A 16682-nucleotide genomic window follows, 5' to 3' on the forward strand; every position below is an offset into this window, starting at 1 on the left:
GGCCCAGCCGCTCCACGGCATATGGGATCTTCCCGGACCGGGGCACGAACCCGTGTCTCCTGCATCGGCAGGTGGATTCTCAACCACTGCGCCACCAGGGAAGCCCGCAAAATGCTTTTTAATAGTATTTTTTTCTTGTTTCTGCTGTGACTGTGCTTAACTCTTTCTCTATATTTTAGTGTGAGAGACTAGCTTCTAATATGGTCCAGGTGAAAGGACTATAATTAAAGTCATTTATGTTCAAACCCACTGAGATTGAATCATGAAGAAAGAGAAGCTCTGGGGCTTCCCGGGTGGCACAGTGGTTAAGAATCCGCCTGCCAGTGCAGGGGACACAGGTTCAAACCCTGGTCTGGAAAGATCCCACGTGCTAAGCAACTAAGCCTGTGCACCACAACTACTGAGCCTGCACTCTAGAGCCCGTGAGCCATAACTACCGAGCCTGAGTGCCACAACTACCGAAGCCCGCATGCCTGGAGCACATGCTCCACAACAGGAGAAGCCACCTTAATGAGAGGCCTGTGCACCACAACGAGGAGTGGCCCCTGCTCACCACAACTGGAGAAAGCACTAGCGCAGCAACTATGACCCAACACAGCCAAAAAATAAATAAATAAATTTATAAATATTAATAAAAGCAAAGAAATAGAAACTCTGAACAGCCCTGTAACTAATAGGGAATTGAATTAGTAATCAGTACCCCCTGCGCTGGTTCCCACTTTACCCAAGCCCTGGACCAGGTGACTTCACTGGTGAATTATACCAAACATTTAAAGAAGAATTTACACCATTCTTCTCAAACTCTTCCCAAAAATTGAGGAGGGAGCACTTTTTAATTCTTTGAGGCAAGCATTACCCTGATTCCAAAGCTAAACACAGATGCTACAAGAAAAGAAAACTACAGACCAATATCTTTTAATAAATATTGATGTAAATATCCTCAACAAAATACTAGCAGACAGAGTTCAACACTGCATCGATTGGATTACACACCATGACCAAATGGCATTTATTTCTGGAATGCACAGATGGCTTAACATACAAAAATTGATGAACGTAATGCATCACATTTATGAAGGAAGAAAACCACATGATCATCTCGGTGAAGAAAAAGCACTAGACAGAATTCAACACCTTTTCATTATAAAGACACTCAGCAAAATAAAGATAGAAGGAAACTACCTCAGCATAAAAAGGCCACATTTGAAAAACCTACAGTGAACATCATACTCAGTAGTGAAAGACTGAGAGCTTTTCTTCTAAGATCAGGAACAAGACAAGGATGCTTGCTTTTGCCACTGCCGGAAGTCCGAGCCAAACCAATTAAACAAGAAAAAGAAATAAAAGACATTCAAATTGAAAAGAAAGAAGTAACATTATCTCTGTTCACAGGTGATGTGATCTTTTTATTTTTAATTTTTACTTATTTTTTTTGCCGTGCCATGCAGCACGTGGGATCTTAGTTTCTTAACCAGGGATCAAACCCATGCCCCCTGCAGTGGAAGTGTGGAGTCTTAACCTCTGGGATGCCAGGGAAGTCCCAGATGATGTGACCTTATATGTAGAAAGCCTAAAGATTCCACAGAAAACTTTACAGCTAATAAACAAATTTAGCAAGGTACAAAATCAACACGCAAAAAATAGTTGAGTTTCTGTACACTAACAATTATCTGAAAAGGAAGTTAAGAAGACAGATTCATTTACAGTAGCATCAAGAAGAATAAAGTACTTAGGTATAAACTTAACCAAGGAGGCAAAAGACTTGTACACTGAAAACTACAAAACGCTGCTGAGAGAAATTAAAGAAGACATATAAATGAATAGGTATCCTATGTTCATGGATAGGAAGACTTAAAATTGTTAAGATGTCCATACTACTCAAAGCAGTCTACTGATTTAATGCAATCCCTATCAAAATCCCAACTGCATCTTTTGCAGAAATAGAAAAAATGATCCTAAAACATACGGAATCTCAAGGGTACCACGAATAGCCAGACTAATCTTGAAAAGTAACAGAGCTGGAGGACGCACACTTCCTGACTTGAAAAACAAAGCTACAGTAACCAAAACAGTGTGTTACTGGCATAAAGACAGACATATATAGAGTAATGGAACAGAATAGAGAGCCACACATATATGGTTAAATGTTGACAGGGTTGCCAAGACCATGCAATGGAGAAAGAACAATCTCTTCAGCAAATGGTTTTGGGAAAACTGGATATCCACAACAGAAGAATGAAGTTGTACCTTTACCTTATGCCATAAATAAAAATGAACTCAAAATTGATCAAAGACCTAAAACATAAGACTTAAAACTATAAAACTCTTAGAATATGTCTCACAACATATATGGCAAGGATTTCCTGGGTACAACACTGAATGCATAGGCAACAAATAGTAAAAATAAACAAACTGGACTACATCAAAATTTAAAACTTCCGTACATCAAAGGGCATAATCAACAGAGTGAAAAGCCAGCAAATCCTGTATCTAATAAGGGTTAATATCCAGAATATAAAGAACTTCTATAGCTCAACCATTAAAAAAAACAATCTAATTAAAAATGGGCAAAGGACTTGAATACATGATTCTCCAAATATGATAAACAAGTGGCCAACAAGCATATGAAAAGATGCTCAACATTGATAATAATTAGGGAAATGCAAATCAAAACCACAGTGAGTTATCACACCCCTTAGAGGTTACTTTAAAAGAAAAATAACACGTTTTTGCAAGAGTGTGGAGAAATTAGAACCTTTGTGTATTGTTGGTGGGAATGTAAAATGTGGTGCAGCTGCTATGGGAAAGAGTATGTATGGTGGTTCCTCAAAAAATTAAAAATGAACCAGCAATTCTACTTCTGAGTATATATACAAAAGAATTGAAAAATAGTCTTGAAAAAATATGTATACACCCGTATTCATAGCAGCACTGTTCATAATAGCCAAGAGGTAGAAGAAACCCAAGTGTCCATGAATAAACAAAATGTATGTACACACAGATGAATATTATTTAGCTTTAAAAAGGAAGGAAACTTTGATACATGCTACAGAACGGAAGAACCTTCAGGACATAATACTAAGTGAAATAAGCCAGTTGCTTGCAGAAAGACAAATAATGTATGAGTCAACTTATTTGAGGCATGTAGAGAGTCAGATTCATAGAAACTGACAGAATGGTGATAACTTTTGTTATGCCTTTTTAACCACAATAAAAATTAATGTTAAAAAGTCATCTATTATTATGTGGTAATCACTGTACTAAATGCAAGACATACTGGATGAATAGGACACAGTCCTTGATCTCAAATATTGCTATTAGAAGGATTACATTACCATTATTATCAATTCACACTCATTATTTAATGGTTAATACTGTGATGTTCCTGATACCTCATTCTGCAGGCATTCATTGTTAATGGTAGTTGCTGCTATTATTACTGTTGTTGTTATGTACAATAGCACTTTAAGACCTTCACTAAGACTTAGGTCTTTGCACTGGACTATTAACACTGGACTTGGTCGAGGATGCATAGCTTAAGTGTTACTAAAATCAGAGTGGGGACCCTGGTGGCGCAGTGGTTAAGAATCTGCCTGCCACAGTGCTTAAGAATCCTCCTGCCAATGCAGGGGACACGGGTTCGAGCCCTGGCCCAGGAACATCCCACATGCCACGGAGCAAATAAGCCTGTGCGCAACAACTACTGAGCCCATGTCCTGCAACTACTGAAGCCCGCATGCCTAGAGCCCGTGCTCCGCAGCAAGAGAAGCCACCGCAACGAAGAGTAGCCCCCGTTTGCCACAACTAGAGAAAAGCCCGCACGCGGCAATGAAGACCCAACGCAGCCCTAAATGAATAAATTTACTAAAAAAAAAAATCGGATTGGAAATAATTGATGTACCATGGTAGTTTGAAGTAAGTGGGGTTTGACACTCTTGAACCAGATATTTAGCTAGTTGATGTGGGGGTAATTCCTTACTCTTAAGCCCATCTACCTTGGGAGCCAAGACTCAAGTTTATGAAACACCTGCAGAATAATTCCACAGTAACACAGGTACCTTTATTTGCTGTGTATATATGTGTTACTTGGCTTTCTGGTCATAAATATGAAACATTTACACTTTACTTGATTGTACATTACAGGAAGGCTGAAGTTACATTGGATGGAGTTTGGCCAACAGATAAAACATCTCGTTGTTTAATAAAGAGCCCAGATCGACTTGCTGATATCAACTATGAGGGAAGATTGGAAGCAGTTTCAAGGAAACAGGGAGCTCAGTTCAAAGAGTACCGTCCTGAAACTGGTTCTTGGGTATTTAAGGTATAGTCATTTAACCTAGTTCGTATAAACTGTAGTTATAAACTGTGTTAGAAGAGATCCTTTTTAAAATTCTATTTCTACAAATTAGGAAATAGATATAGAGATACATCATAATTTGCTTCAAATTACACATCTCATTAAACCCCAGAGCAGTAAGGAGCTATTATAAACTTTTTGAGCACATGATTCAAGTTCTACACCCCATCTTATGACCATTTAGATATACTTCTTCGGTGTGTTTTTCTAATTTGTGGCATCCTTGGGGACATCAGGCACAATTTTTGTCTCTTGATAGATCACCTCTTCCTAAATAATTTTTTATTCTTTTAAAGATTTCTGGGTATGTAGAGGTTGACTTCCTCCCTTCCTTGATAGTTTAGTCCAGTGGATTCTTTCTCTTCTAGACCAGTTGGATTATTTAGCTTGTTGAAGGCCCTTGTGTAGGTAGGGAACAACTAGGCAGTACATATACACACGCGCGCGTGCGCACGCACACAGTATATACATATATACCGAATAGCAATGACTCTTCTGGATTTGGTTTCCTGTATTAATATAGAAAGTTAGTAATTATATGAGCAACTAGTACACGCACCAAACATCATCTGAATCTTAGGAAAAAACAGTAAAGTGTGATACGTGACATTTCATTGTGCTTTAAATATTTTGATCTCTCTCTCTTTTTCTTTTTTTTGAAGCTAATTCTGTAAGATTGCAAGGGCAAGTATAATGGAAGCCCTTCTGAATATAGCAGTGTTAAAACTGATTTTGTTGGATTCTTCTCTTCCTTAGGTCTCTCATTTTTCTAAGTATGGCCTTCAGGATTCTGATGAAGAGGAGGAGGAACGGCCATCCAAAACTAGTACAAAGAAGTTGAAGACTACCCCTTTACCTCCTGCAGGCCAGGCCACCCCATTCCAGATGGCTCTTAATGGCAAACCAGCAGCTCCGCCCCAGGTAGAGACGGGACAATGAATTTGAATGGAGTCCATGATACAGACTTTGAAAGCAAGTCATTCAGCTAGTACAAAGCTGTTTTATGACCCCGGAACTTTGAAGAGTACAAATGTATTGGCAATCATGTTAAGACAATTACAAGGGAGGGCATGAGGTGTTACTGGCATCTGTTGTTTACTTGAGAGATTCAAAGAATTCTCTTGCTGTTTGGATCATTCCTTCTACAGATTGTCATTCTTAAACACCTCCCTCTCTCTTCATTTGGACTTGCTGAATTCTCTGCTCAGTGATCAACTTAAGATAGTATTTTGCTTGTGTGGGTTGATGCAAAGTAAACCCGACTTTTGTTGACTACCTGATGTGCAGTTTAATCTTAAACTTTACCTCCATGTTTTTTTTAAAAGTTCAGTTAGCTTTCTGCAAGGGTTTTTAACTCCATTTTTCTCAAGTTGTTTGCTTACACTTCAGGTAATCTCTTGATATTTGTATTTTGAAAATACATAATCTTTATGAAAATACATAAAGCTTTAGAATACAAATGAATTGTTGGCTTGGGGAGAGTAGGGGCTGCATCATTTATTGCAATTACCTGTACCACACTCTTTTTCAGTATTGTTAAGCTAGTATAAACCTTTTGTCCTTATAAGGAAAGGTTTGTAATTTAAATATCAGGTAGTTTCTTTGCCAACTCATAAGAGAGTTTTACTTTCATTTGAATGTTGTTTATATTCAATCAGGTTATAACAATTTTTTTTTCTGTGCTGCCATACTCATCTCAAAGAAGAGAACTTGATATAATATGTCTTTGTAAAGCATCCTCTACCTCTCAGCTGCTAAAAGCAGGACCTTTGGAATTTTCCATGCTACAATTCTTATGGCTGCTGAAATGTGCGATTTTTATGATTGATTAAATAATTTCTTGGGAGGCACTTTGGAGACTTTTGTGTATATCTGTTCATGTTTGTGTGTACAGGGTGAGGGGGAGGGTATGATATAAGTGGGAAATGGGAAATATGTTGACTTTTATGTTTATAATTTTAGCCTTTAGAATACCCCTCTATTTAGAATACATCTCTTCTGAACTAAAGAAATGCTGTAAATGGACTTGGTTTTCCAGTTGCCCACATTCATTTTGTCTGAATCATATGCTTTGTATCATCTCTCTTTCCAATCTTGCAGTATACTATATATGTATTTCTTTGGATAAGAGTCAGATAGCCACCTTTTCTGCCAATAAAAGTAATATGTAGGCTCCTTAAAGATACAGCTGAAAAAGAAAAGCTTCATCTTGTGGACAGATAGAGCAAATTTATGTAATGTTGACCATCAGTGGTTTTTAGGCTCTTTTATTTCCAGAATACAAATAGTAAGAGATAATAAATTCCTGTGATGGCACTACAGTAGGTGAGAGTTCTTTTGAAAAACTGAGCACCAGAAAATTTCAGAAAAGGAGAAAGGAGAAAGGAGAAAGGAGAGGTGGTAAGGATCAAGATAGGCAAAGAGAATATAGTGAATAGGTATTTTATCCAGATATCTCCTTTGATTGAGGAAGTGGGTGGTCTTTGACCTTTTGGATGCAGAAGGGAGAAATGGGTAGACTTGTTTAGATATTTAGGCTAATGTGTTAGAACAATGATGGGGGACTTCGGAGAACTCTTCTTTTGTAATGCCCAGTGACCTAAGTGAAGTTAGGGGAAATGCCAGTGGTTGCACAGTTTTTTGAGTTATTAGCAGCAGGACCTACATTTTACTTGGCATGAGGAAAATACTTGAGCCATCTGAATAAACTGGAAACAGCACAGTCTTCTCATCCCAGTGTCAAGATGACTGTCTTCACATTGTCACCTGGCTCCCTGGAGGGGTTGATTTCCGTGATATGGTGTTCCTTCAGTCCGCTGTAGCTTTCTTTCCCCCCCTGTACACAATCTCAGGTTCTCTGACTTTAGCAGTGTTGGGGGGGGGGGTGTCCTTAAGGCATTAGGAAGATATATAGTTTTGTTTAATGGTTACATTTATTCTACTATCTTTTGTATAATATCCTCAGTCCCCTCTTTGCAGTTCATTCTTAAACCTTGCTTTGCTCCTAAAAAATCAAGTGAATCTAAGCAACCAGGAAACAGAAAGGTAACTATATTTTTATGTAATCTCTTCTATGCCTTTTTTTTTTTGACTGCGCTGCACGGCTTGTGGGATCACAGTTCCCCGACCAGGGATTGAACCCCGGCTACAGCAGTGCAAGCACCAAATCCTAACCACTAGGCCACCAGGGAACTCCCTATCTATGCCTTTTAAGTTAGAGAAAATGTTGGCAGAAAACCCTTCATCATAGGTGAATTAGGGCAGTTGCAGAAACATTTGTTTGATAGTTAGAACATTTGTTCTAAAATGCTGATCTAAGACCCAATTTTCAGCCAACTGCATCAATACCTTGGAGAGCTTTGATTCCATGTATCTGGCATTGGGGCTCAGGCATATTTATATTTCAAATGCTTTCCCGCAGATGATTGAGGTATGTAGCCTCATTTCGAAACTTTCGAAAGACTTTAGATCTTTAGCAGTGAGGTAGAGAGACATGTCGCTTTTTCCAAAGCCTTATACTGAAATGTAACTTGTGTTCAGTACCATCAAGACACACTAGTTGACTTGGTCAGAAACTTAGCATTGTTTACTCGGTGAGTACATTCAAATAACTTTAAGGTCTTCCCTGGTGGTGCAGTGGTTGAGGGTCCACCTGCCGATGCAGGGGATGCAGGTTCATGCCCCAGTCCGGGAGGATCCCACATGCTGCGGAGCGGCTGGGCCCATGATCCATGGCTGCTGGGCCTGTGCGTCCGGAGCCTGTACTCCGCAACAGGAGAGGCCTCAGCAGTGAGAGGTCTGCGTACCGCAAAAAAAAAAAAAAAAACTTTAAAAGTTTTTTAAAGGAATAACGTGATTAGAATTTATAAGAAAATTCCATTTTATCTTGTGTTTACTTGTTTTAAAAAATAAAGTGGCAGGTATCTAAATTTAGCCAGTGAATCAATATATATTTTAATTTATATTTTATGTAATTTATACATATTATATATAAAATAATTCTGTAGCCACAAGCCTTTTTCAGATATTCATGTTATTGAATCCTATGCCTCCTGCAGTAATATCCATGAATGTATGTGTAGAAACATGCACACTTCAATGGGCCCTTGTAACCCTGACATGGGATTGCTTTTGAACCACAGTATTGTTGACAGGGCTGATTTTCCAGCAAAATGAATATAAAATGTTCTTTGCTGTTAGAAAATGAGTTGTTTTGGAGGCAGGCAATAGTAGTATTTATATACTGGATTAGGCTATTTGGCTGGGAGAACAATATGAATTATTTAAACATGGGTTTGATCTTGGATTGGATATTTACCCTTTGTTGAATAAGGGTATCTTGATTTAACTTCATTGCATTACTTTATTGGATTAAGAGATGCTTTATCTTTAGGGTATTGTTTACATGAGGAAGATTCTTTTGAGCTGGAGAGTGGAGGTTTCTAAAAACATTAAAAGTTGCAGTCATGAAACATCACCCTCCGTATATCTAAAGAGAGTCATTTTGTAGATCTTGTCTGTTTACTTAGTATTTGATGGGCTGCTTTTTTACTCCCTTCTTTCCTTACTCAGGTCTTTCTGTGTCACCAATTTTTTTTATTGTCTACTTTTCTTTCTAGTACTAGCTTTGAGGAAGCACCTGATCTCCCAAGATTTCTCTGAAAATAACATCTGTTGGGGTAGTTTGTTGCAATTACTTAGATATAGTTAAATGAAATTCACACATGGGGTTTCTAGGAGTTTACCAGATCCTCATAGTTTCAGATTCACTTCCTCCTGTCCACTTATTAGATGATGGTAGCTTTGAAGTCTATGCATGAGGATGAAGCAAATAAAACCTTGATCCTTAGCTTTCTTAAAGATAGGCTGAGTCCTTTAGGTCTCTAATCTAGTTACTTGATGAAATCCTGCCACTTTGCCTAAAAGTGTTCTAAGTGACCATCTCTTGCTGTTACTGTTATTCCTTTGTTGAATAGTATAGTAAATTGAAACCCTCCTCCTCCTCCTTCCTTTCCTTGCACCTATATTCGCTCCTTCTTATCTTTCATAGGTATTAGCTTTTTCTACCGTGTGGCAGACACTACATTAGCCAGTAGAAATAACAAAGTGTTTTGGTGAATTTAACAATGTGCTTGGTGTTAGATACAGAAAACAGTAGGCTATAATCTCTACTTTCAAGCCTTCACAATCTGTTGGGTCAAATATATATGTGTGTATGTGTGTGGGTGGGTGTGTGTGTATACACACACACACAAGGAATTATACCATGATACAGTGTATAAAATAGGTATAGACAAGGTGTTATGAGAGCCCAGCAGAAGAGGGTATCCTGACAGGTTGACAGAGGATGGGGAATTTCAGAACTATTCCTGAAAGTGAATTGGTTAAAAGTTAACAGACCAGAGGGCATTGGAGTGTTCCCATAATTCATGTTATTATAATGGGAGGATCACCACCAGGGCTGCTTTTAACTTTTTTTCCAGAATTTTAAAACGTAAAAGTAGTTAGACCTGCCTATAGCCTCCCCAATAGGTAAAAAATAGTATCATTTTTGTCTTTTAACCATTATCTAGCCTCCAGTTTGTTAGAGCAGTCCTTGGGGATTGTTCACAACATAAGTGGCAGTTCACCACGTTTCCAACACCTCAACTTTTCTACAGTTATAGGTGGAAATAGTCATTCTTTCAGTAAGGATATTTGTTAAAGGAATGCAGGGGAGTAATAGATAATATACCATTGAAAATAAAGTTTAAAAAGTTATGCTAATGGTTGTTTCTTGGTTCAAAGAAATCATGAAACTTTTTTTTTAACCACCTGTTGTACAATAGCATCCATTTGAAGTTTAGCATGAAATAGGCCACTCATGAAAGATAAGCCAAAAATTGTGGGAGGTTAGTAATCTACAGCTGAGATTATGGAAGAAAACTAATTGGAAGAACTTTTAGATTTGAGAATGTTTCATAAATTGGCTTAGCCACTTGTTAACATCTTACCAGGTCATATGCAAGTTTAGGACATATTTAATGAATTCGCACTGAGCCAATTTTATAGTGTATTTCAGCTTTATGAATGTTTACCTTTTCAAACCATAGACTGTTAATCATGGCTGTATCTTTAAAACTGCTTAATAAGTGTAAATCTAACTTTTGACACATTTAAACATGAAGGAATTATTCCCAGACAAAAATTGTTCCTAATAGAACTTTGTTTTTTCTTTTGGGAAATTAGAGTACATGTTCGTCATCTGATATGATACTGCACAGGTAGAGCCCAGCTAACCTTAGGATTCAGTCTCCTGAAAGATAAATTCCAGGCCCAAAATTGTGTTTGTGATAACTAGAAATTTATGTCTAAATGTTTTCTTTAAGAAAATGCAGAGTTACTGGAGACTTTGATATTTGTATCTTTTATTCTCTTTTCCCAATGGCTTCTGACTGCAAGGCAATGTGAGGGAAGGGTAACCCTGTGTAAATCAGGAAATTATAGTTGCTAACTAAATCAAGTAAGGCATAATCTTTGTCTCAAGAAGAATATATGTTCAGTATGGGTGCTGGCTTAGGTTCCAGGGTCCAGACCATAATATTACAAAAGGGTGATTCCATGAATCCTCATTTGGATCCCAAGTACTAATAGATGAATTTGGGGGTAATTTTTAAATCCTCTTTAGAAAATATGCTACCTCATATTATGATGGAATGGGCAGAATCTAATACTGTTGTATCATATTTTGAATAAAGTAAATATGGTCTAGAAGCTCTGTGTCTATTTGGTGTCATTTAATGCTGCTTCCCTGATCTTTCTGCTGTCTACAGAGCCAGAGCCCAGAGGTGGAGCAGTTAGGGAGGGTTGTGGAGCTGGACAGTGACATGGTAGATATCACCCAGGAGCCAGTTTTGGATTCCATGTTAGAAGAGAGCGTGCCTGAGGATCAGGAACCTGTGTCTGCCTCAACACACATTGCGTCTTCACTGGGAATTAATCCACATGTCTTACAGGTGAAGTCCTAACCCACTCTTACTACAATAGGAATCCAAACTAATATTTATCTTCCTTTCATAACATCAGGCTTTTTCTTTCATTAATCACTTAAGAGCGTTGAGTGGTCTCTGGAATGAGAAAAACCAGGAACATGGCCCATGTTTAGGCATCATTTTCCCATTCGTGGGAGGAAGGCTATAGTGAGATTCAGAAGACCTGGATTCTAACCCCAGTTTTGTAACTGTTACTGTGTGACTTTAGGCAAGTCATTTAATGTGAGCACTATAAAATATTAATTTCATTTACTTTACAGAGAGGTTTTGAAGCTCTGGAAAGTGCTCCACAGGAGTTTTGTTTGTTCATATGTTTATTTTTTGCTTTTTTTAAATTGTAGGTACAAGTTTCTTTAAGCTCTGTCTCAACTTCCCCCTTCCTGTGCCTTTTGTCATATTATGAATTTAGCCTTTGACTTATATTTGACTTTGAAATTAATTCATTCAGCAGACATGTGAGCAACTGCTGTGTGCCAGCCTCTGGTGAGACTGTATATACAAAGCAGAGGAGTTTTATATAACTTCTATCCTTCAGGCACATACAGTGGAACAGTCAGTCACACGAATATTATACTAGCTCTGGACACAGCTTGAGACAGAGCTTTTTAAAAATTGGTTGTTGTAAACTGCATTTTTCTTTTATGGCCTTTGGATTTGGGAGAGCACATTCATTCTATAGATATTGCCTTTTTAGATCATGAAAGCATCATTGCTTGCTGATGAAGAAGATGTAGATATGGTCCTGGATCAACGCTTCAGTCGCCTTCCTTCTAAAGCAGATACGTCTCAAGAAATCTGTTCTCCCAGGCTTCCCATTTCAGCAACCCACTCATCAAAATCCCGTTCATTAGGTACTGTAAAAGATGCTCTTTTGCAAGAAAGCTGTAAAGTCTGGCTTTTCACATATCATCTTCTAAGCTGAGTCGACTTCTTTAGCAAACAACTCCCTAAAGGCATATGACATAATGATGCCAAGCAGAAATGTACTCTTATAAATGTACCTGTTAGGTGGGGCCAGTTTTTAAAAAACATGGTCATTGGTGCAGATGCAGAAGTTGTATGGAGAAAAAAAGCATTTGTTTTGTTGGGGGGCATGTTTTTATTTGCTTATGAATGTGGGTTAGATAGTAAGCTCAGATTTCCTAATTTTTATCATACCTTAGAGGAATCAGCAAGTTGTCTTGCTCTGTACGTACTCTTTTTGTGCAGTTCTAACACTATCCTTATTACTTTCTAGGGGTAAATATTTCTTCTTATAATGTGCAAATCTTTTCAGATTTCTACCTTCCCTAAACCTTCCGAAATTCCCAGGACAGCACTTACCTGTTACATTTTAAAGCTTTTCTTATCCCTTCTAGTGGGCTTGTAACTATGTGGGATTGGAGGTAGAGTATTAATATCAATAAAGGAGTTCAGCAGGTGTAATTTCAAAACATTTTGAAAGCCAGAGGAACTACCAGGAAGAGATTTGTCATGTTGCCTTAAAAACTAAATGTTTGTTTTTCAATTCTTTTGAGTACCCTAGTTAACTTTCCTTTTTAAAAATACTTTAATAAAGCATCAGTTAAACATTTATAGCAAGCTTTTTCGTAATGAACACTACATGAAAATCTCATACTTTAGTAACTAACTCCTTGCTTTAGACAGGAAATACATAAAATTGGAAAACAGGCAAAAATAACAAGAACTATCCTTCTGAAAGGCATATATGCAATCACAAGATGCCTCTGAAAGGCATATATGCAATCACAGATGGGTTTCTGTTTTCTTAAGTCTAACATTGAGCATGGGAGTGGTATGAATTTGACTTTTGATCTTACCAACTTTTTATATTGACTAAGAAAGATTACATTTGGCATTCTGATAAGGGCATGAGCATTGGTGTCAGACTTAGCTGGGTTTATCTCTCAGTCCTGCCACTTAGTAGCTTTGTGGATTTGGAAAAGTCACTTAACTGAGCCCAGCTTTCCCATCTATAAAGTGAGGACTGTAATGTTCTTCATTTAAAGTTATTGAAGGATGAAATGAAACAGTGTATATAAATGGCTTATATAGAGTCTGCTGCAGATAAGTGCTAGATAGTTTTTTTAAATAGTAGTAGTAGTAATGTTATTGTTGGTGACATCATCATCATTAGAATTCCTGCCTTGATTTCCTGTGTGAAAGAGGAATTTCTGTAGAGTCTGATATAAGCTGTTCCTGGTCATCTATATCTGATTTAAATAGCTTAATAAAACTATAATTTCAGCCTTGATGGTTGTTGTTGTTCAAGAATCAATAGACTGTATTTTCTAATAGTCTTTTTTTCCCCTTATTTTAGTAGGTGGGTTACTACAATCAAAATTTGCAAGTGGAACTTTTCTTTCACCAAGTGCCTCTTTACAAGAGTGTCGCACTCCCAGAACATCGTCATTGATGAATATTCCATCCACATCCCCTTGGTCTGTCCCTCCACCCCTGACCTCTGTGTTTACGGTGCCCAGCCCAGCCCCTGAGGTTCAGTTGAAAACAGTGGGTACACGCAGACAACCAGGCCTAGTCCCTCTTGAAAAGTCTGTCACCTATGGAAAGGGGAAACTCCTGATGGACCTGGCCCTATTTATGGGACGCTCATTTCGGGTTGGTTGGGGCCCCAACTGGACTCTTGCTAATAGTGGAGAACAGCTGAGTGGCCCTCAGGAACTGGAAAATCATCAGATTGCTGATTCTATGGAATATGGATTCCTGCCTAATCCAGTAGCTGTTAAATCGTGAGTCACGTATCCTTATGCTTTTTGAGAAGGGCAACGTGGTAGGTGAGAAAAAGCTTTTTATCACCAGGAGACCCATATTCAGGGCCCTGCTTTGTGATCTTTCTAGATATATTCTTAGCACAATTTTATTTGTATAATTAAAAACTAAAATAATTAATAGCTCCATTTGTACCATCAAGGTATGAAGAGTATAGAATAGTTATCTGATGGTTAAACTTTAGTTGGAAAAGTAACGGACTCAAAGCTAATGCTACAGCATTCCTTGAGTTTTCATCCTTTTTATTGCATTAGTCATTTTTCTATTTTCTCACTTAGATATTGGTAATTTCTTCATAATAAGGTATATTCTCATTAAAGCACATTCCCTGTATCTTAGACTTAATAAGGTAAATGTATGAACTGTGGATAATCCATACACAAGTATTTGGAAATAAGATGACATATGATAATTATACATGTTATATATCTCTACACAGTTCCCACCATTAATATTTACATATGTGTGATTATAGTTCTGTATATACTTTTTATACTATATATTGCCGTACTGATTTTATATATATATATAAATGTATATAGTGTTCTGATAGTCATTATGTAGTATGCATACAGTTTTTTGTAAAATTTTTCTGTTTTCATAATTGTAACAAACTGTGCTATCTTTACTACAGATTAAGTGACTATGATCACCTATTATTATTAGTTTTTAAAGTTAATTTTGAAGAAATAAAAAACCAACAGCATCTCTTGTACCTCACAATTAGGAATATTGATCCTAAACCCAGGTTATCCATGATGTCATAATATTTTAGAGGTTGTTAATGTCAGTCTTAAAAATTGGATCAAGGCTGGTCAACTGTATGTTTATCTTAATTGAGAGTCAGTTCTTTAGTATCTGTAAGCTTAGCCTCATGACTTTTGATACTGATAACTCATAACTTAATGAGTTAAGTATGGTTTGAGAAATGGGTGTCCCACAGTAGCTTTTGACCATTGGATTTCATAGTATCCATATACATGCAGAAGCCATTTCCAGGTCTAATTGTACTGACTCCCATGCTTATTATAATCTGGCCTAAGAAGGCTTGGGATTCTTTTTTTTTTTTTTTTTTTTTTTAAGCCTTGGGATTCTGAATGCATGGCTCAGGCAATTTGCTCAATATATATCAAATAAGTTCATTATAGCTTGATATTAGGAAACAAATTTTCTTTAAAATTATAGTGGAATGTTTTGTGTCCTATTTTGTAATTATAAAAAGAAACAAAGGTTTCATTGTAGGAAAATTCTACCATCTGTCTTTTCTATCTTATTTGTTATTTTCCCTTGTAGCCTAACTGAGTCTCCATTCAAAGTTCATTTGGAAAAACTCAGTTTGAGGCAAAAGAAGCTGGATGAAGACCTGCAATTATACCAGACATCTCTGGAGCTTAAGTTAAAACATAGCACTGTCCATGTGGATGAGCTGTGTCCTCTCATTGTCCCCAATCCGGGAGTTGCTGTCATTCATGACTATGCAGATTGGGTTAAGGAAGCATCAGGAGACTTATTGGAACCACAAAGTGAGTATGGACTATACTTCTAACCCTTGATGCCCCAGGAACAGGAGTAGGAGCATATGTTCATAGGAGGACACAATTTCCTTGTACCAGTGTAGTGGTGGATGCCTGAGCTTGCACTTATCTGTAGTTGAGTTGGGATGAGCAAAATCTCAAGCAGGAAGAAATCACATCATTGTTTATCATTACTCTTATGCCCCTGTTCAAAGGAACAGTAACCAGTCACATCCCGTGGATTTATAAAATTAGATCCCTTACCCCACCCGGAGAACATAGGGGGAGAGAGATCCTACCTAAGTCCTACCCATTCTTCCATGTCCAACTCAAGTCCCACTTGTTCTTCCCAACAACTTTGGTGGTTATAACTTCCCTTCCTGACTTCTCTCACTATTACCTCTCTATAATGATTCTGATCATGTTTTTCTGAGCCAATACTTCCATAAAGTGCTTTTCTAATTTGGGCACTTACTATTTCAAGTAGTAGAAAAATTACATGTTTCACACAACATTTCACATCACTTTTATTGAAAAATGGGGACTATTAGAAAGTTCCATACCACACGTTTTTGGGAATTGTTTATGTTCATTTCTTTGTGTTTGCTGTAGTTGTCTTATCTCTTCAAATATGTGAGTCATCTTCCCAATGCATACTTGTAAGTAGCTTAAGGTGGTAAACAGTGCTTCCTTTTTGTTTTTCTTTGTGAGGGGCAATATAGCATTAGTAGTTAAGAGTATAGAGTTGGACTCCGATTACTTGAGTTTGAATCCTGGCTCTGTTAAGTCTTGCATGTAACTTTGAGCAAGTCACTTAATGCTCTGTACCTCAGTTTCCTCATCTGTAAAATGAAGATGGTAACTATTGTATAGTTATATTGTATAGATGAGAGTTGTTTTACTCCTAAGTGCTTTGAACAGTATCATTTAGGCTCACTAAAATGTTAGGCTGTGCCTATAGCAGATAATAATCTCTCACAAGTTTTCAGA

General features: G+C 37.5%; 1 protein-coding gene across 12 annotated transcripts in view; it reads left to right on the forward strand.

The window, feature by feature from the left end:
* The window catches only part of NUP98 (nucleoporin 98 and 96 precursor), a 105463-nt gene that overhangs the window by 74520 nt on the left and 14261 nt on the right, over positions 1 to 16682 (forward strand). For all 12 annotated transcript variants that reach the window (XM_067038783.1, XM_067038786.1, XM_059068717.2 and 9 more), the window contains 6 exons: positions 4144 to 4321; positions 5114 to 5278; positions 11170 to 11352; positions 12083 to 12239; positions 13709 to 14138; positions 15472 to 15701. In XM_067038783.1, the coding sequence (XP_066894884.1) occupies positions 4144 to 4321; positions 5114 to 5278; positions 11170 to 11352; positions 12083 to 12239; positions 13709 to 14138; positions 15472 to 15701 (1343 nt within the window). The remainder of the gene's footprint in view (positions 1 to 4143; positions 4322 to 5113; positions 5279 to 11169; positions 11353 to 12082; positions 12240 to 13708; positions 14139 to 15471; positions 15702 to 16682) is intronic.

Source organism: Kogia breviceps, chromosome 7 (genome assembly GCF_026419965.1).
Source record: "Kogia breviceps isolate mKogBre1 chromosome 7, mKogBre1 haplotype 1, whole genome shotgun sequence".
Classification (NCBI taxonomy): Eukaryota; Metazoa; Chordata; class Mammalia; order Artiodactyla; family Physeteridae; genus Kogia; species Kogia breviceps.